Below are 22,583 nucleotides of genomic sequence, written 5' to 3'. Positions count from 1 at the left end.
ACAATGGACCCCCTTGGACAAAGTATGCATTATATGCAAGTCTGTGGTATGTAAGAATTTATAAAACAATTACGTTCACATGCATTTCAAATCATTAAAAATCCTAGGCTTTAATTCTGTGAGATAAATAACGGAAGACATTGTGTAAGTTTGCATTAAACGTCTGGGTGTAGCTAAAACATAAGCAGAACTGACTGTTAAAATGTCGGAAATCACTGTCAACAAACATTCAGTCTACTTAAAACTAAAAGTTAATACTGAAAAATGGTTATTTTCAATAGTAGATAAACAAGAGTGGAAGTGCACATGTGACAAATAGCCGGGTTTTGTTCTGCGTGTCTTACGTCATGTTTACATCGTCTTTGATGTGGTTTACCATCGACGTTGTCGTGTTTACTAAGTACCAATGTGACCTTTTCCCGAATATGACGGTTATGCCGACTGTGATTTCTCATTGCTATACGACGTGTCACGTTATTTATACATCCAAAGTTCATGTATTTAGTTACATCTTGGACAAAGCAGATATGTGTGATATTAGTATTCAAATATTCTGTTTTAGAGTTGAGTTGAAGTCAAATGATACCATGACCCTCTTCGAACGGGGCTTGTGTACGGTATTCGTGGTTGTATCGTCATTTGACATCAATTTTTTTTAAAAGATTTTGGAAGTCTATTAACATATTTCTGAAGAAAATATTTCAATTTTGGCACGTGTTTTTAACAGACTGTGGGATTTCCAATGTGAACCATTTGTGCCCCTTTTCTTGTCCTTTCTTATTCCTTTATTGATATGAGGTTGACTTCATACAGAAACTTCGATCTAAAGAAGAAAGATAAGAAGTTAGCAATCTCCCACAACTTTACTTTCCGTATATAGCAGATGTTTCCTCACTAAATAATTCAAGATTCCATCATACAAGAGATAAATGATACAACAGATACAGTTAAGTCTGTCTCATATCTTGACTTACATTTAGAAATTGACAATAAGGGTAGGCTAATAACAAAACTTTTCGACAAAAGAGATGATTTCAACTTCCCAATTGTGAACTTTCCTTTTCTATGTAGCAATATTCCATCAGCGCTAATAACATGAGCAATACGACGGGTACACCATGTGTACCAAGATCTGCATACCCTTCCGGAATACCTGAATTCATCCAGAGTTTTTAGCGGGGTTCGTGTTCCTTAGTTTTTACTTTTATATGTTGTGTCTTGTGTACTATTATTTGTCTGTTTGTCTTTTTCTTTTTTAGCCATGGTGTTGTCAGTTATTTTCGATCTATGACTATGACTGTCCTTCGGTATCTCTGGTCCCTCTTTCAATGTGTTTCAATATTCATATTGTAAATATGCACATAGCAGTTGTTCATAATTTCTTTTAGAAAGAAATGATACCCTTTGATTGCAGCGTTTCAAATTGACTTCCTTCGCCCGTCTTGGGTACACAAAAGGCAAACACAGAGCATGAAAAACTTAATACTATTTTTATTCCCTGTATAATTGTCATTGACGAATAAAAACAATCCACAAAGAATCAAAGGATAAGAAAATCAATTACAGCTTTATGGAAAACAAAGCTTTTAGTTAAGGAAGACAAACCAACAACCGAAACTTTGTACTGTTAATGTACTAAGGTTAAGACAGTCTTCAGTACCTATTCTGTAATCATGTGTACACAGAGAATCAAAACAAAGCTTTTAATATATAAATGTCAATGACACTTAGAATAAACCAGAAGTTTAGTAAATATTTCATTCATTTATGTATAACAAATTTAAAGCAAAATCAAATACAATCAGTTCAATACTAGTTGGTTGTACTCCCGGATGAACAACGACCGAAACATGACTCTGATAATGTTAAAACGATAAAAACTGCAGGTTTAGTAAATATTAACTTTATTTATGAAAAGCAAATTTAAAGCAAAAAAATCAATAAGTCATGGATGTCAATACAATTCTAGGGTGTGTTACCCCTAGATAAATGTTACGCCTAGATAAATGTTTTGATACGCTTAAAATTAAACCTAAGACCTGTCTTCCCTGTATATGGAAAATATGTTGTTTTCTGATCAGAATTTCAACCATAGATAAAGATCTTGATCTTCATTCACTTTCTGGACATTTAGATTATGGAAATGGGCGGTGTTATAGAGCGCGGTGAGCAAAATGCTCCATGAAACATTCACTCTTCTTAATCAACACATGGATTCAGAGCTACGATGAATCTGCATACTACATAGGGTAAGCGTAGGCAAGAAAAGTATATTACTATGTTCTCGTGATGTGTTACACCACTCCAATGTTAAAGGAGGGGAGGGAGTAGCCAACAAACACGTTTAACCCCGTCACATTCTATAAAAAGTACTATATTTTAACATCGATTTCGAAGAGGAAACAGAGAAATAATGCAACAATTTGTATATTCAAGACTACTGAAAGATGATAATGAATAAAATAAATGGAAGGGACAAAACAAATCAAGCTAATATACAGAGAACATCGTAAACTATGTATTACTCCTTTGTCATTTCAGAATAAAATGGAGAACGTGTTAAAGATGCAAAAAAAAAACAATCAAAGAGTAGAAAACAACCCAATGATACCAATAGGTCTTCAACACAGCGAGGAAATACTACACTTGGATGCTGCAGCTGCCTCCTTAACAAATATACTTGAATGGAGAGTTGTCTCATTGGCACCCATGCCACATTTTCATATATCTTTGCGTACAAGTTCAGTGAAAATGGACCTCGCACTAAACTCCAAAACATATAACAAATCAAATTAAATTTAAAAAAAAACATACAAGATTAACAAAGCCAGAGTCTCCTGACATGGGAAAGGCACAAAATGCGGCGGGGTTAAACATGATTTGTAAGAACCTTATATTTGGTAATATCAAGTCATTAACACTCGAATAAAGAAATTAATGTTCTTGCCTCCGAAAACATTAATGAATTCGGATTTGTTTCATTCACTTGTTTTTCAGGGGAACTGTTTTGTACTTCCAACTTTGAGCTTATTTTTTTAATTTATAGAAATATCCATCTGAATCTGCATAAAATTTCTGCATTTAACAAGACTTTAGTATTTTGCTCATGGTGTAAATATTTTTGGAACATTAAGGTAATATAATATAATATGATATTATAAACATTCTTCTAAATATCTATTTTGTATTTCTGTTCATCGGTTGACACATTTATCATTGAGATTGCCAAAAAAGTAAAGGTAGCTTATCTATTTCTTTTATATTCTTTTGAAATTTTATTGAAATAAAACTGAATAAATCTACATGTTAACAATAAATATTTTCTGCAGTTAGTATGATAACAAATTATTTTTACACAGCATACAGCATAAATCTTTTTTCACAATTGAATTTCCTTAGTTCAAACCTGATATCTTTTAAATAGCATTCAATACTTTAAAAATTTGAAGGTGTAAAGTTTTAAACCATTTTGAAAAGAAATATTTTAATGATTTAAAGTTTAAAAATTCCGATAAAAGAAAGTAAATCCGAAGATATTTTCACCATTTGCCCGTTAGTTTTAACAAACCGCAAGCCATAACGGTATTGTCATTGACTAAAATCAATCAACCTTTTATAAGAATCTATAATATATATGAAAGCATGTGATCAAAATAAGCGATAAACCGCACCTCTGGTCCTACTATTCCTTACTCAAAAGTCACTGTCTGTACATGTTTGTTTATAAAAATTTCTACCTGAATTCACCAGGTAATAAACTTGATCAATTGATCGTTGATCATTTAAAGTCTTGAACGTGGTATTTACCGTTCGGTCAAATTTTCAATACAATCTGCATGTGTGAATAAGGATTGTTATAAGATTCATCAGCCATTATATCTGTCTGTCAGATTCAGTTAATGGTATGTTCATAAGGAATCTACATCTTCATCAGAACAGCTGATCATTGACTAGAAAAAAACAGGTAAGTCGATACACCTGTTAATACAATTTTATTGGAAACATAATGGTATAACATATATGTAAATGCAGGACAAGCATTTTAATAATTTTATATAAATATTCACCAAATATGTTTATATATTCTCTTCGTATATTAGCATGTAAAAAAAATAATTCAAATTTCATGTTTTATTAAAGCGGACGTCTTTGAAAATGTAACCACATTCAAGTCAGAACTTAATTTCAATCATACAATACCATGCCCACATTGTTGCTACCTTTGTAGATGTTCAGTGGAGGCATGTAATTAATGGTAAAGCCTTTAGTAATGGGTTGTACTGCATAAATAACCACATATTACATGTATAACATGCTTGCTTCATTCATGTGAAAATCAATAGTCCATTGTATATAGTAATGTTATGCATTCGGTTTATTAAGGAAGTCGTAATGTTCATACAGAATTAAACTATTGGTAGTGGAAAAGCACATCATAGTCCCTTCATATGTCTATCCATTTCACCACTTTAAACGAAAATAACGTTTCTTTAAGAGACCACAAATTAATAAAGATGTTAGCTTACAATTTGGCATCTGTTTCTCTACATTAAATATGTCAAATTTAGATACATAAAAATTAGAACAATTGACGATATACATGTCTGTTGAATAATATGCACATATTTTTCTCTTGTATATTCTAAATAATCGTACTACATTTTATAAGTATTTTGATGACTCGATATTGTAAATCTGCAAGTTTCTCGATATGGAGAAGGTGTTATTTATTCTTGACTACTGACGTTCATGCGACACGAACTCGACAAAACAAATACTAACAATAGAAAACTAACATTTAGTATTGAATGACACTCTACAGTGTATATAAACATTATATAATATACAAACATGACTTATTAAATTCTGCTTGGACAAATAAAAGCATTTTGAGATTGTGATTTTGAAAAATCTCAAGTATCTTGTATCAGTATGGTCGTATTTTGCGTTTAAAATAATTGTCTTACGATGCAGACATTTTGTCTTTATCTTTTGAACATTGTAGTTCGAAATGAAAAATAACGAGTTAGAAAATAGTCTTTGTTTTTAGCCATTTGTTTCAACTTTTCTTTGTCTATAATATAGTTTATGCCAATGTGATATCTATCGTGCGAGTATTGATAGTATTTCCATCTTTTAAATTATAAAAGAATCTAAATCATCTATGAGCAGATTTTAATTGATAAATCAATACGTCCTATTCACCTATTAAAAAATGTTATAGTTGATGTATCAACCAGTCTATAAAGTTTTTTCAGTATCTACCAAGTCTTACATGGCTTTATCGTTGTTTTATATGTTAAAATATCAGTAGACATTTGGAGAATTTATTGAGGAAGAGAGTTTTTAGTACATGATTTTATCAATTAGCATCCTGGCATAGTGCCATTCTGATAATTTTGAATATGTTTGATCAAACCCCATACTGACTAACTTCTTCAAATTTGTATAAAAAAAATCATTGAAAATTTAAAGAAAGGGGAATCAATATTGAATCCGGGTAGTTGCCTCGGACAATACTGTTCTCTTTGACATTTCCATGAAAGGTTAATGTTGGTTGCTTATCATTCACTGTTCATATGGAAAAGACAATATGTAGCTCATTCAAATCACCTCAATTGAGTGACTCTACCAGACCACACAGCACAATAAGAACAATCGTCCAACTGAATAGATCTTTTGAATAAACACCTCGCCTTTGCTGATCCTTTTCTAGTTATACACAACAGTATAAGAAAAGTATTATACTTATCTATAAGATTAAACTGTTATAATTGTCAGCTAGGGGTTATATACGTATTAACCTTTATAAATATTTGATTAATTTTTCGTGCCTTGACAAGGCACAGATCACGGATCAATTACTTTACCTGGTGGGACATCTCGGTAAATACAATACCTACGTTGCTAGTTCTATTTATTTGAATTTGAATGATTTATTGTACATTTCAAAAGATAACCTGTATTGTTCTCTGTACATCTAATCCTTCCTATAGATCACCTATACAAACCTATAGAATTTATAACTTTTACTTGACCATTGTGATTCTCGCTATGTCTTACTCTGATGAAATGTTAATGCGAGGTTTCTTGTTTCAAGTACCACATACTCCGGAGACACGTACTTAGGAATTATAGGTATACAGGAGATAAAACTTCCTTGAAAAATTGGAATGTTTGTTTAGAAGAAATAGGTTGACATAGAATAAACGTGGAAGGCTTTAATGTCATTTTGATAAGGTTTTCTAAAAAATCGGTTATATTCAGAAGTAAAATATTTTTTTTCTTGCTTAAAAACATCATGTATCCAGTCTTTTATCAGTCTTAAATCATACTCTAGTCATTTTTGTAGTTTTAACTGTCTAGATTTGTATATTCTTGTGAGAAAGCACCGTGATCATTGCTTCCATGTTAGCTTACCTCTTTAAGCCAGTTGCCACATCACTGTTTTTTAGAAATTTCCTTTAGATATTTTCATCAGATTTTTTTGCATATGATCAGACTCTACTTAACTCACCTGCACTGGCTTAATTCGAGAACCTATGGTTATTTTCTTTGACCATATACGACTAATCTGTTCTGAACTGTAGCCCAACAAAAGCCGTTCTATGCTATGTTTTTTTTCTTCTCAATACTACTAATAAATAATTACAAGCCTTAAAATGTCTGGTCGTGTTTTCGTTTTCATTTATTATTTGATACGAGACATTTGTCAATTAATCTAATTTACTAAATTACATACGGAAGTCTGTATTGTGACACTTTGGTTGTTCTGACTATCGAGTGATGATTAGTTTTTCATTGATTGATATCTACCTGGAGACAGGTGCTTGTTAATGCATGTATTGATCTTCATTGACGTCGTTATGTGCTAACTACATAATCAGCTTCATTTAGTCACCAGAAGTGATGCAGACAAGTACTGTGTATACTAAGCACTAAGCACCTGATGTCTGCTCCATAAAGTTACATGTACATGCATGCAGAATGTATGAACTTTTTCGTCTTGGAAACCTTTTCATATGAATTGAACATTTTTATTTGCTGTAACATTCTGATTTTTCAAAAAACCACTTTCAAGCTATTTGGGGTTTTCAAGTGAAAAAAAATAGTTCTATCTAGGATAAACCGCATGGGAAACTTGGGTATTCCTATATTTATTTCTATCCTGTCTCGTGCAAATGTAACCGAAAAAGTAGATACAAGTAACTCCCTATTTTAAGCTGATAAGACTGTCTACAAACGACAATTCACGATCGAGCTCTTCAGTGATGCACAATTAGATTATAACAAAGGAGATATTATAATATCAATACACTTCATCAAATTGGCAACGAAGAATTAAGAGATTGACCATATAATATGGGCATTTAGTTATGAATTTAGTTTGTTAGTGCATTTACCACACACCTAGTTTTATTTAAAGTATTATAACTGTAAGCATGGTCCAAGTAACACCACAAGACTAATTTACAACAAAATGTTTAAGAATTTTCCTGTCTGTCTTCGCTCATGTCAAATCATGCTTTGTCATCGATAAGTGATATCTACTATTGTTAAAAACATTTAAACAGTAATAACTAATAAAACAGTACAATGCAAAAACATTTGTATCAATACAATGTTTGTTAATAAGTGAAATGTATACACGTTTATCTTTGGTATGGCCTTTTACGGTAGATTTATACAATGTCATGGTATTATCCTAGTGTATTTAATATATCATTTTGATTTTCTGGATATTTGTTTACTCTCAAAAAGAGAAATTTAATTTACTTATTTTTCTATTTCTTTGTAATGTTATAAAAAAGAAGATGTGGTATGATTGCCAATGAGACAACTATCCACAAAAGACAAAAATGACACAAACATTTTCTTGGACCTAATGGTTTCGTGGCAGCGAACTTGCATTAAGCGATGATGTTGTGTATGTTTGATATCCAGCCATGCCAAACAAAATTTAAAAATAAGTAGATGCGGTCAGATTGCCAATGAGACAACTCTAATAAAAAGACCAAATGACTAGAAATTTGCAATTTGGTATTCACTGCTTCACTTCTCAGTAAGCGACATAGTGGACAAAGATCGAAGATATTTGAAACAGGGTAGAATCATGCATTGGTAGAATCATGCATTCCTGTAGACTCTAAGCTAGCGAAGTTGCAATAAGAAAACTGGGTCAAGTCAACAACAAAAAAGTGCTTCTGGGATACGATTTATAAAAAACTATTTCTTTTTTCAACGATGTACTTGTTATTTTTGAAGTTTTAGCTAATTACAATATAAGAGTAGGAAGAAGATATGATATGATTGTCAATGAAACAACTATCCGCCAGTGTCCATCTGTTATTCATCCGCCAGAGTACATCAACCAAGATTCATCTGCAATAAACTTAGTACATGTATTTCATAGTAAAGGGACGAAAAGCATATACCTGTGTATTCATCAATACACGAAACAGTTCCATTCATGCTAGCCAATTTAATAAAAAAAATCATATTAATGAACCAAGTAATTGTGTGAAAAACAAAACTACAGTGTTTACATGTAATACATAGAGCTTTATATTTATTGTAAATCAAAACTATCATAAACAAGTGAATGCATATCAATTTCATCTTTAATAAATGAGTGAACAATAATTTAATATAAAACATTCATTACATACACCTTTAAGTAAGTTGTGGTAATTAAACACAACTACCATGCCTTAACGTGATTTAATACATTTTCCAACAATATCACGTTGCTATGACAATAACATTTAAGCATTACAGTTTTGTCATTCTAAATAGCATGAGCTTGTAACATATTAGGACGCAATAATATCTATGGTAAGTTTTCTTGTTAACATTGTAGCAGAGATACATGTCTCTGATTATAGCAATTGAAGGTAAAGCAGAATTGTTATTTTTTACGACTCTTTTCAAGAAATATACACGGGATCTCCCATCTCTACTATTGATGTTTTTTTGAAGCGATCTCGAATTTGTGCTTAATAAACCTAACGTATTCAATTCCTAAATACATTTGTATGTCATCGACAATGAGCTCCATATGCAAGAAATTTATATAAAGAAGGTTTTCGTTCTTTAACAGTTTCTACTACCAAAATATTACGCTCTTTTCAACATAAGACTAATCCCTATATTGATATCAATATCTTTACAATTTCAAATGCATATATACATATCTACTCTTTGTCAAAAATATGTGAATGAAAAAAACATGCAATTTTAAAGCACAAGAAATAAGAGCAAGGACTATTAAATGGCTTTTCAACAAAAAAAATGTAATTGTAGAATACCATTGATTTTGAAATTTGATCTTACCATTAGTTTATACTAAGTCGAGACCTAATTCATTCAATTAACACGATTAAAACGTCAACAAGAAGTACCTTGTATAAGTCACAGACCTTTAATTGTCTACAGCACACCCCTGTCGAATCACTTCTACAAATACAATAAGTAAATATTTCATATATTTTAATTAAATCTATTAAATATGACAATACTGTGAAATTGAAGGATTGTGCGAATTACTTTTCACATTTGACATAATAAAATAATAGAGATTTTGTTTGTTTAAACTTTATATGAGCTAGGTCTGGCAAGTTTGAAACAACATATTTTCAAATGAAATTAACTTATCTTTTGTACAAATAGAAATGGTCATGCGGGGGTAGCTTATTGATTGTGTTGTGTGATTCACATGCATTCTTTTACTTTAATTCTTATTATAAAATTTAAAAATTGGTATATAACATCGCAATAATCAACAAAATCTGCATATTTGTTGGCATTGAAAAATGGGATGGCATGGTTCAATTATGTATTATTTTTCCTTGAAGTAAACAGTGATGAAAGCATAGGGTTAGTTGTGATGCATTTAAACAATCATAATTTCTTTTGTTAATATCAAAACACTTTCGGGGAGTGCTACTACATCTTGTAGATTTTTGTTTAAAATATAAGATATTTTAATACTGGGAGACATTGATAAAGTAATAATGTATTACTCCTTTTTAAGTTTGATACATTCTTTCACTTACATGACCTCGAAAAGACTAGAGAACCTACATATTAACTACTTCAACACTATTGAGTTGAATAGTGTACTATTCGTTTGTGTGTTTCGTCTTGAGTTAATAAAAATGATAATGGTGAATTAACACAAAAAAAAATCCGAAAATGGGATAAATGATGTTCTTCGTACAGCTATTTCATAAAATGTTTTCAACAGTGAAATTGTTCGTTCTGTCAGTTCACGAAAAGTTTGTCACATCGAAGTTCTTCCTACTGACATTTAATTAACACAAAACTGTGATATTCTTCGTTCTAGCAGTTCACCATAGTTTTCCGAATTGGTTATCTGCGTTATGACATTTCACTGAAGTTTTCATCATTGTTTTTCTTCGTTCTTACAGTTCAAAAGAACGGTTTAAGACTTTGTCAGGTAGACTTAAGCCGTATAATGCGTGAGTTTCTTGGTTTGAAAAATATGACATAGTTATACATGTAACAGTATTCTTGTATATCCCACCAACAAAACGACACTAAGTACAGATCTGAGAGTACTCAGAGTTACTGACATGGCGATTGTTATTTCAGATTTTGCTTCTGAAATGAATTCAGGTGACATCTCCATTTCTTATAAAATTTTGTCCAGACATGCATAATAAATAGTTTCCGCTGACACATATACAGGACAATCGTTTTATAGATCTCTACAGACACGTACCTGTCTTGTGTTCCATAAAATTGAAGGAAAGTTTTAAAACATATACCTTTTACAAACAATCAAAATCCCATATAATCACACCCATTTATACAAACATAAAGTGTCTTTCATATGTTTTTCTTATCATATCAGTTGTCAGTTTGATCAAACAAATTGTTTTATCAAAAAGACAAGTGCAATTTCGTCAATATATGTTTTATATATACTTGGATTTATTTTTTTATTTTTATATTGACAGAATATGTAATAACCCCAATAATGCTAAATGAAAGATTTATTGTTTAAACGATGTTTAAGGCTAGCTATCTTTGTTATAAACTTTATACTGGTATTTTAAGTGCTTCCTAATTGCGTGACCACCCTCATTATCAGATTTTATCATTTAAATTTTAAAGAATAATCAGATTACTAATTCTGTATTTAATATGTTAAAATTATCTATATTACAACAGTTTCAATTGTGTACGAGAATAAGTATTTGGGCTCCATTTAATTATAACCTTTTAGAGATAAAAGAAATATACCCTATATACATTTTTGCGTTTAAATATTTTGTCATTTTAAACTTTTTAAAGATAAAAAAGGACGATTTCTATAATTGCCTAATTTGACCATTTACAAGGTAAAGAATTTTATAACTTACCTCATTTAAATCAAAGAAGATTGTAATAGATAATTGTTTTAGAATTTAGTTAGATTTATTGACGTAATAATTGACATTTGGGTCCTGATCATCGATTCACAAAATTCTTAAGTATTGGCAGAATTCATGATTTAGAAAAACTAAATGTGTGCAGTTAATATACCAGACGATTAAAAGTTGCTGACTCCGATCAAAGACAAGATACTTCCACAAGGCAATACCACGCAAAAGGTCTATTTTGAAAGACACACAGGTTTCCTCGCAGTGATCCGCAGTAGTGACCAATACATTTACATTGTTATGTAATCTGTGTTGTCAGATGAAAAACAGTGCTGTAGTCGGCACCATAATTGACACGGTTAGACTAACTTCTTCTGACGATAATCCTAGGCTTATAATGTAGTAACGTCGGGTCTTATTTGACTAAAGGTTCTTTCCTCCTAGGGTTAAGCCTGTGATGTACCTTTTTTTTCTATACATACCCAATATGCCCATGTTTTCCAGGTCCAATCAAATAACTTCTCGCAGCACACAGACAAAATTCAGTGATCAATTTCTTACTACTTTGCCCTTGTTTTGTATTTGCATGAAATATCTACCGTTTAGATAGCAACTAATTATTAAAAGTGTACTTACTAGTGTATTAAAACTAGCACACCTTTTTATTTGAGGGCCAGCTGAAGCACGCCTACGGGTACTGGATTTTCACGCTGTGTTGAAGACCCATTGTTGGCCTCGACTGTTTTCCGCTGATAGGTCGGGTTGTTGTCTCTTTGACACATTCCCCATTTCCATTCACAATTTTATTGCGCGCTGATGTTGTGTGTGCTGCTGGGATGTAAAATAACAGCAATCAATGAATAAATAGTCTGCTGTTTAATCATTATATTTAATTTTGATATATTGGAGTAAATTCAATAGGATCAGTCCGGAATACAAATTATAAATAAATCATTCATTAATATTTTACTATATATTTTGATAATCTCGTTTGACAGTGGTTTTTAGATTTCAAGATCTATTGATCTTTTTGCCACACAGGTGCTTTTTTATGGACGAAAATATCCAAAATCTATCATAGTACTCGATCAAAATTGACACAATTTAATATACAACCCTTTGTCATGGCAGTTGTACAGTGGCCAAGAATCATATAACAAATACGCCTCTTATCGATATTGTTCTATCAAGCATATATCCATTAATATTAAGTTTGAATGGTATTTTTCTGTTACAAGGTGCACTACTATTATCAATTGTTCAGTTGAAGGTTGCATTGTATTTTTGTTTATTTTACACGATTGAATCTAGATTTTGAAGTTCTGGTATTAAAATAGAGTAACTCCTTCTCCTACGTATAACAATAAAATCAAGTAGATCAAGTAAGAAAAAGTATGCTTTCTTCAAAGAGAGGTCGCATACTTATTGCTATTTGCTGGATGTTCATATTTTCTTTCAAATGCTATATGTCAACACAAATTGAGTATTATATTTAATGCAAAAGTAATTTTAAACCCGAAATTCATATCTATTGTTATAAAATTGAGAATGGAAATGGGGAATGTGTCAAAGAGACATCAACCCGACCATAGAAAAAACAACAGCAAAAGGTCATCAACAGGTCTTCAATGTAGCGAGAAATTCCCGCACCCGTAGGCGTCCTTCAGCTGGCCCCTCAACATATATATATATACTAGTTCAGTAATAATGAACGCCATACTAATTTCCAAATTGTACACAAGAAACTAAAATTAAAAAAATACAAGACTAACAAAGGCCAGAGGCTCCTGACTTGGGACAGGCGCAAAAATGCGGCGGGGTTAAACATGTTTATGAGATCTCAACCCTCTCCCTATACCTCTAGCCAATGTAGAAAAGTAAATGTCTGTCGATAGAAATAATGAAGAAGTGAATAGATCCTCAAAACATCAACCTCGTCTCATTTTAGGGTGTTCCTAAATTAGGTACCTCATACATGTAAGAGGCTGTTTATTGTTGAGAATATAGTGCAAACTTAGTTTGTTTCGATACATCTACGTTTCAGGTTTTTGAATTTTGATGGCAGGTTTTCCCTACTCTTGTTTAATTCATTTATTAAGAGTTGGAGAGTTTTATAATATACTTGATATACGTATACACGCTTGTTTTCTGTATTTGAAGACTATATAACCACCTTAGTGCCTTTTCTGGTTTTATTGCTATGAAGGTTGCTGTCATACTGATCTTTACCAGAAATCTCTTAGTAAACCCATTAGTTGTTTTTTTTGTGTTTTTTTTTATATATATTTATGACTCTACTCCACCAAACCAAATTTTAACAATAACATGAATACAGTGTCCATAGGTATAAGAAGATAAGATAAGATAAGATAATTTTTATTAACCAATCATGGTGCCCAAAATTTGAGCTATACAACCAAATGAATGAATTACAAAATAAAGCACAGAAAATGATTAGAAGGAAGATGTAGTATAGTGGCCATGTTTATATTTTTCTCTTTTATTTTACCTTAAACATACCAAATGTCAAGTGAAAAATACAGAGAGAAAAGATCGTAAAAATAAATTATTTTAACCTTCAAGTTCTTACTTGTTCTGATTTAAATTACATCCTTAATAAATGGAGCGTCAACTTTCCATTAACTTTAATTTAATATCGCCATTTAAAATTTATTAGAATATATTAACGATTTTATACATGAAAACAGTTATTTAAGATTATATCGAGATTGATGGTGTAAAGGTACTGGACAACAAAAAAGTACGATAGTTAATATATACATAAAATATACCAAAACTGATAAATTGAAAGTGTTTATGAAGTACTAACAAAGGTGTGCATACGGTTTATTTACAATCTGCATGTTCAAACAGAAAACATAAACATAGCTTTACACAGAGATAGATACTAATGTTTGTTTAAGTATAACATGCATTCTATTGAGGTCTTTATATATTAAAAGGAGCGGATGCACATTCACTAATATTCTATCAGACGAATAAGAACGGAAAACCTTTAGAACACAACCATGGATTCTGAAATCTGTTAATATTACTATTCTTATTTTTTCCAGACATGGCTACGAACGGGAAACCTTTAGAAAATGGCCATGGATTCTCAGATGACATCAGTTTGTGTGGAGAATGCAAGAAAACGTTCGTAACACCTCGTTCTCTACCATGTTTACATACATTTTGCAGCGCATGCTTGGAAGCTTACATTAAAAAGGCAATAGGAAGCAATGGTCAGAGATTTTTCCATTGTCCTACATGTGATATGGAAATTGATATTCCAAACGACGCGTTACCAGGGCAATATGCTGCCTCTTTTCCAATGGATAGTTTTATGGAAAAATTAGTAGAATTAGTAGCTGCCACGAGTTTAGACAAAATGTGTGATATTTGTGTTCGTAGAGAGGAAAAGGTTGCAGCTCAAAATTGGTGCATGGACTGTTTTGATGCGCTTTGTGATTCTTGTTTTAAAGTTCATGTTCATGGCAAGACGACATCAAACCATGTCGTTTTCCGCTCAGACGAATTGAGACAGATTCCTCTAGAAAATTTGATGAAAAAGAAAAACAAAGTTCCGTGTGGTAAACATAACGAAACGATTACATTATTCTGTGTAGATTGTAGGGAGCCATTGTGCGTTCAATGCATGGCTGTTTCACACAGAAGATGTGAAAATGTAATAACAGTTGCAGACGCAATGACGTCACGGACGGATGTTAAAGATATTATGGATAGGCTAGACTCACTGAAGGATTCAGTCCATGGCACAAACGGGTTGGGAGAAAATGATAAAATATTAGAATCTAGTATTGACAGTGCTCGAATCAAAATCATTTCAGTGTGTAATTCCCTCGTCGAAAAAGTCCGAGAAGAACAAGACAAGTTATTAAGACAGCTAGAAGACACTGCATACAAAGCACGTAAAATTCTAAAAGGAAGGATAGAACCTAGGAAAAGTGGGACAAAAACAATTCAAGCTGCGCACGAGAGAATGAAGATATTAATGAAATATGGTAGTGATGTAGATATTCTGTTGGCATACAACCAAGTAAAGAAGCAGCTAGATTCTTGCCAGGGATCCGTTGCCGAACTTGACCCTAAAAGTATGGTTGTGAAAGTGAACTTTGACCTTGCCGAGAATGTTGACAGTTTCATGGCGGAGTTTAAAGCAGTAGGAAATTTGAGTATAGATGACAGTAGCGATGTAATTGGTCTAAATTCCTGGGGTGTAACGTGTACCCATACGGATGACATCATTGTCACAGATTGTAAAAACAGACGGATTCAGAAGTTTAGCAAGGTAAGGGTTCAAATGAATCGAAAGAGTTGTAGAGATAGCGACAATGCCAACCCTAAACACAATAAAAGTATTCAAGACTTGCAAATGTGTTATCAGATGTATATATCTTCTATTTCGTTTTAAAGGTATTGTAAGGCAATTCAATTTGTGGGAATTTGAAGTCGATAATATAAATGTGTTAATAAAAGCATGCACTCACAAAAACATGTACACAAAAGTAAGACAGAATTATGTGCACATATATAGGATAGGAGTATCAAAGAACACACTAATATTCATGCGACTGTCTTGGTGGCGACAAACTTTTTTAAACAGATTCTCATAATTATTTTTTTTAATCACAAATAAAATTGGAATTACAAATAATTGTGCATACACGGTCTTAAACTATTCTTATATACACAATAGATATGCAATTCTCCATATACAGTATTTGTGGACAGACCTACTGTCAATAAGAGATGCCAGAGGGACAGTCAAACTCATAAATCAAAAATAAACTGACAGTGCCATGGCTAAAAATAGAAAAAAAGACAAACAGGCAAACAATAGCACACAAGACATAACATAGAAAACTAAAGACTTAGCAACACGAACCACCACAGGCACTTGTTTCAATCCATACGAAAGTACCTTCGTATGGATAGAAACAAGTGCCTGTGCGAACCACACTTAAAACTGGAGGTGATTACAGGAACTAGTAAGCAGATCCTGCTCCACGTGTTGCACCAGTCTCAATAGACTATAGTACACATATTTCACACCTTATTTTGGAGATGAGCATGTTGTAATTATCAGGAACTGGCGAGTAGAAGTGCATGTGCATGCATACATTGAAATGTAAAATACAATATATACATTATACGTAAATCAATTCGAAGTGTAATATACAACATAATTGATTTTCTTAGTTCGAAGCACTTATTTTGTTTAACCTGCGCAAGGATTGTCAAATAAAAAAATGTATAGTAAAGTATTTAAATGTGATCGAAAAAGAACAGCCCAACCCCAGTGTTCGTGTCATGGTTTATAACATTAAGGATTCTTATTTAAAAGGAGTAGCAAAGAAGGATGTTTAAAAACACTTACAATCAAACCTACTAACAAATAAATGATTTATATCTCTAAACCATGTTGTTTCACACTTAGTTGAAACCTAGTAACAACATCTCGACCATTAAGCTGACATGTCAGAGCAGTAGTTAAAATATCTTTATTACAGTGTAATCGTTATAATTGTTAAGTTCGTGGTGAATGTTATAGTTTGTCTACCCATGTGTAAATATTAGCGTTGGACTTATATCTCTATAAGAAGTAGCAATTATATACGTACTAATATCAGATTTCTCGAAAATTAAAGGAGTTGTTCTTGAATTTTATAGTTTTCTATGTTGTGTCTTGTGTTGTCAGTTTACTTTCGATCTATGAGTTTGAGTGTCCCTCTGGTATCTTTCGTCCCTCTTTTATAGGAGAAACAACTGAAGTAATTCACGTATTCATAGGTATCCCGAGTGTTTGTTTTTTTGTTGTTCCTAAACAACTCATGAAGCTTTAGAGATAACGTTACAGTAAACGTTTCAATACTCGTATATACACTAACCTTAAAATCGTGCTGAAAAATTTAAAAAAAAACCTACTCCAATAGTGATCCCTCGAAATATTTTATTAGATCAGATGCTGGAAATATTAACCAATGGAAACCACAGACAAGTGTCAAATCAAGTAAACTTTTGTTGAACCTGATTTGTATTGACCCCTAGTAAATAAGTCCTTCAATAGAAAATTTACATTTTCACTCCAGCTTAATTCTTGATTGCTATTCATTTTTTTGTTTGTTTGAATTACGGCATCCTCAATGCTGAATGTGAAATTGATGTCAAAATTGAATTTGTTTGTTAAGGCATTTAGATCTTTGATGCTTCTCAATCTGCACACATTAGGCTATAAGCTTTTAATGGTTACCCAGATAAAGCATACTTATCTGATGTTTAGTAGCTGTCCGGTTTGTTGATGTGGCTCATAAGCGTTCCTCATTACTCGTTTTTTTTTTATATAGATTAGACTGTTGGTTTTACACTAGAAATTTTGGGGGCCCTTGATAGATATCTGTTTGGTGTGAGCCAAGGCTCCGTGTCGAAGACCATACTTTGATCAATAATGGTTTAGCTATAAATTGTGATTTAGATGGAGAGTTGTCTCATCGGCACTTATACCACATTTTCTTATATATATGTAACCTACTTTACCAATATGATTCATATTACTCATAGATAACAAGGGTAAAAGTTAAAAAACTTTACTCAGTGCTAACAGTCATGCTCGAAACATGAAATCCAGCGTTTATTGGTTGATTTTGTAGAATGAGTGCAAAAAACTGACTAGAAAGTTTTATGACTTCAATGCCAGGATTAACATTCATTTATGTAATGTAATTTTTATTTCAGTTTGGAGATCTAGTGGACTACGTCCAACTTGAGGATGAACCACGTGATATTACTACCATTGGACGCAATGATGACGTCGCTATAACATTGGTTGGAAAGTTAATTATCTTCTTGTCAACTCGGAAATCAATGCAGCTTCTAAAACGTGCGAAAACAGAAAGACAATATGATGGCATTGCATTTTCCTTCAAGGATTCCTTTTTGGTGGTAAGCTCTATCAGGGATTGCTTAGTGGACCTCATCCAACTTGGTGGGGAAGTCATTCGTTCCATACATTCAGATACTGTTGGGTCACCGCTTTTCAGAGAGCCACGTTATGTGGCTGTGTCACCAGATGGCGCTATTGTTGTGTCGGATGTAGAGCAGGGTACAGTCATTTCATTTGACAATTACGGGCGTGTGCTTTCCCAGTACAGACCAGAAAGTGGAAATGGATTAAAGAAACCGCAGGGTGTTAGTGTTGACAAAATTGGCAACATATTTGTTGCGGACAATGGCAATAATAGGGTCCAACTCTGCACGAATGATGGGGTCTTCCAAAGGAATGTTTTGGGACACGAAAGCGGATTGGACAAACCGGTTGCCATAGAAGTCAGCAGTAGCAATAGGATGATCATCGTTCAGAATGATGGCATGGTGAAAGTGTTCAGTTACTCCTGAAAAATTATTAAAAAAGCAAGGAGGAACTCAACGCGTACATAACTTAACAGAGCAAACAGTAGCGTATATAATAGAATACCATAGTAAAAGCGGTTAAATGAGTAAGAAAAGATATCTTCATAATCAGAATTTATATACAATCAATGCTCGGTAAAGTCGTACATAATTAACTTGAATTGTAAGAACAACTTATTTTTTTTAATACATATATAATACCTCAAAATGCCTTTTTGTAACATAATTTTAAGTACAACAGAGTTCGCTTTCATTCATTGCCAAAATGTAATTTTATAACGTATAAAACCGATCGTAGATAGTTTTAACTCGCTAATTTGTTATATTGTAGACACAGTTTTTTTTATAAATATAAAGAAATGATAAAATAGAATGGTTGAGATATTTTTTCCTTTTACATATATTATTTAAGTACTGTATGTACATTTCAACAAAATATATAACAATTAAAATAAAATTCCTATAAAACTAATTCACTGGACTTTAATCCTATCCAAGTACTTTTGAAATTGTACTGTCAATATTTGTATAACGATCACTTTTGACTGATTTATAAATTTAATTGAGTAATTAAGTTATAATTTATTGCTCTTCTGTCAATCACTTCAAATCTTAATTTCAACATATTCAAAAATGTGATTAAATTATAAAGGAAATGTGAAGTGCACCTTTCATAACTTTTTGTTCTTATGCAATGTATGCACTTTTAAAAATAGCTTTTTTTTAAATATCGTTTGAATCTGTTTCTTTGTCCCGAACTTGTTAGAGTTAATTTCATCTTTTGAAAAGAGACTTTAGAATATTTTAGGATAGTTGTTCTGATTGATTGATTCATTCATTGGTTTTTAGCGTCACTTTCAGCGCTATTTTTGTTGAGTGGTGGCCAGTTTTTAAAGCTGCACTATAGTGACAAGTCAGAAAGACTAATACTGTCGACTTCGCTTAAAATTATGCAAAGAAAAGAATGACACTAAAAGACTTTTTGACTATATTTTTACACTTAGTACGCAAGAAAAGAGTGCTATAATTAAAAACACTATTGTACATATATTTTCATTCACGTATACAATCTTAATTAATTATATTATTTATATTTATTTATTCAATGCATGGACTTTGTATTCGGGTGATATTGCATTTGTTCAATTTTAATTTTGTTTGTAGTAAAATACGGGTGGTTGCCAAACTCAATAGGTATCCGTGCTGTTAACATAGGCAAGAACGGAATATGTAAGTTTTAAGTCTTCTAATGAACAAATCCCCTTTGGATTTGATAAATAAACAATGATGACTCGTTTGAAAGAATATATATCATGTTAATATATTAAAAATAGTGCAATTATTATATTTCATTTCCCTAATCATAATATTTAAATAATAAACCATTAAGCAACCATCTTGCCATGTAGAGGCATATTACATATCATATAAATACTATTGAGTTTAGCTAGATCTATGTATATTTTAGTGTGTGACATAGTCTATATGGTAGAAAATAATGCACATTTGTTGGTTGTTAATTATGTGATACATTCATTCCGTCCAATGATATTTTTATTCCGTCCAATAAACACATATAACATTTAAAACTTGTGTTCAATTTATTCATTTTAGCTGGTTCTAAAATACTGTGTATTTCAACACGACAAGGACTACAGAATATAAAAACAAAATGGATACATGTGATACTGCATGATTTACATTTATATCCACATAAATAAAGGCAACCGTAGTATACCGCTGTTTAAAAATCATAAATCGATAGCGAGAAAACAAATCCGGTTTTTAAATTATAACTGAGGGAAACACATAACTGTGAAGGAAAAACAACGAAACAACAGACCTCTGGATTAAAAAAAAACCCAATCGGAAATGCAACATGCATAAACTATTAGATAACAACTGCCATATTCCTTTGGATATTTTAGAGAAAAAATGGTGGGTTGAAACTGGCACAGTACAAATAAACAAAATGTAGAGTTTGGGTAGCCGGAGATTTGTTTCTCTCTGGTGGAACATTTCCATCTTAAGCACGTCCCAATTAAAACTTATTTTCACTTATGCAAACATATATTTCCTGCAAGGTTCTTTATTTTGCTGGACAGACGTTTTAATTTCACCCTGTCTATGGAACGGTCATTTTTTTCAGTTCGTAGAAGGCCATAGTAGTCACCCACAACCCACTTAGAGTGGGGTGCTCATTTTCGCCATATCTTTCCATGTTTTCTTCAGTTTATGTTCAGGTCTTTATGTTTTTGAAGTATACTGATATTTCTATATGAAGATAACTTTAAATGCAAAATATTCTTAGCTTGAAAACGTGTTTGTTTTGAGTAAAATCATCTGAAAAGGTTGGATTAAAGGGTGTTTGAAATTTCCTAATTTTTTGTCAACGGGGGACACATATTCGCCGTTTTTACATATCTATTTAAAACCAAATAACTGCAGCTTTAAACAACATTTATCAAACAGATTTCATTTTAAACGAATAGCAGACATTTGAAAGGTGTAAAAAACTGAAATTTAGGGCAATCAGTTAAAGAATTACTACGGAATGCTTCTTTGAAATTGTTTTTGTCATTCAGGAAATTGGATGAAAATCGTTGTCCATTTTTCGGTCCTTTGCCATAAGTGCCGAAATTTAGTCTCAGTTTAAAAAATAATCATATTTGTTATAAAAATATAATTTAACGGCTTGTTTCTTCCATTTCAAGCATCCTTTGAAGTTTTTACACCTCAAAATCATAAAATGGCGAAATTGTGTCCACGGCGAATATGAGCGCCCCACTCTACAAACATGTATATTACATTTTTGCATCACCGGAAATATCAATTGGTCGTCCTGTTTTGTAGGTCAATAAAATCTTCCAAACACCAAAAGTATGGTCGGATGTTCATTGTATTATTAGTGGTATCTGGATAACGTTTGTCTTTTGTTGCTATAGAAATGAATTTTGCGTTAATTATTTTCTTACTTATCCTTACAAAGTAAAATTCCATATTAATCTATACGCTGTTTTTTAAGTATCATTTACGTTACGATTGTACCTTATAACAGGTAACTACATGTAGTTGTAAAACTTTATGATGTTTAGCACTCAATAATGAAACTAATGAACCTTATAGTAAAGTGATTTCTGTCAAACGAATTATGTAACTCGGGCGATGATACGTGATTCATGTAGACATGAAGTGTCATGGTGCAGTTATTTTGTTTGACATGATGCATATTGTTTATGAGGTCACAATCTTTTTATTATTAAGTGTATCTTCCATATTGCTCATATCTAAAAGTGTCTGTTGTTTCTTAAATGTCTTCTTCTGAGGGATATATCATGATGATGACTGCTGTACCCATATTTTGTCTTTTATTTATTATGTTTGTTTTGTTCACGCATCGTTGTAAATACAACGGAATTTGATGCGACTGTCATATAAGTGAGAGGCAGAGCGCTATAAAACCAGGTTCAATCCACCATTTTCTACATTTGAAAATGCCTGTACTAAGTCAGGATTATGACCGTTGTTGTCCATTCATTTGATGTGTTTTGTCATTTGATTTTGCCATTTGATTAGGGACTTTACGATTGAATTTTCCTCGGAATTCATTTTTTTTTTGTGATTTTACTTTTTAATGGAACCTAATAAAAAAAGGTCGGATTGTTAATTGAAAGAAAATCAATAACATATCTGAATGTGAAATTAAATATGACTTCTTTGATCTCCTTGTTTTAACATGTGTCTGGAGAAACTCCAAATCATATT

General features: G+C 32.0%; 1 protein-coding gene across 1 annotated transcript; it reads left to right on the top strand.

Moving 5' to 3' along the window:
- Positions 1-3,672: 3,672 nt before the first annotated feature.
- On the top strand, positions 3,673-20,401 carry LOC134720829 (uncharacterized). The gene is made up of 3 exons (XM_063583373.1): positions 3,673-3,964; positions 14,462-15,699; positions 18,144-20,401. Exons 2-3 carry the CDS (start codon positions 14,464-14,466, stop codon positions 18,801-18,803), a joined length of 1,896 nt encoding a protein of 631 aa, XP_063439443.1. The 5' UTR covers positions 3,673-3,964; positions 14,462-14,463; the 3' UTR covers positions 18,804-20,401.
- Positions 20,402-22,583: the final 2,182 nt, after the last annotated feature.

Source organism: Mytilus trossulus, chromosome 6 (genome assembly GCF_036588685.1).
Source record: "Mytilus trossulus isolate FHL-02 chromosome 6, PNRI_Mtr1.1.1.hap1, whole genome shotgun sequence".
In the NCBI taxonomy this organism is placed as follows: Eukaryota; Metazoa; Mollusca; class Bivalvia; order Mytilida; family Mytilidae; genus Mytilus; species Mytilus trossulus.
The sequence above is the reverse complement of the archived record's forward strand: the minus strand, read 5'-3'. Positions and strand labels throughout refer to the sequence as shown.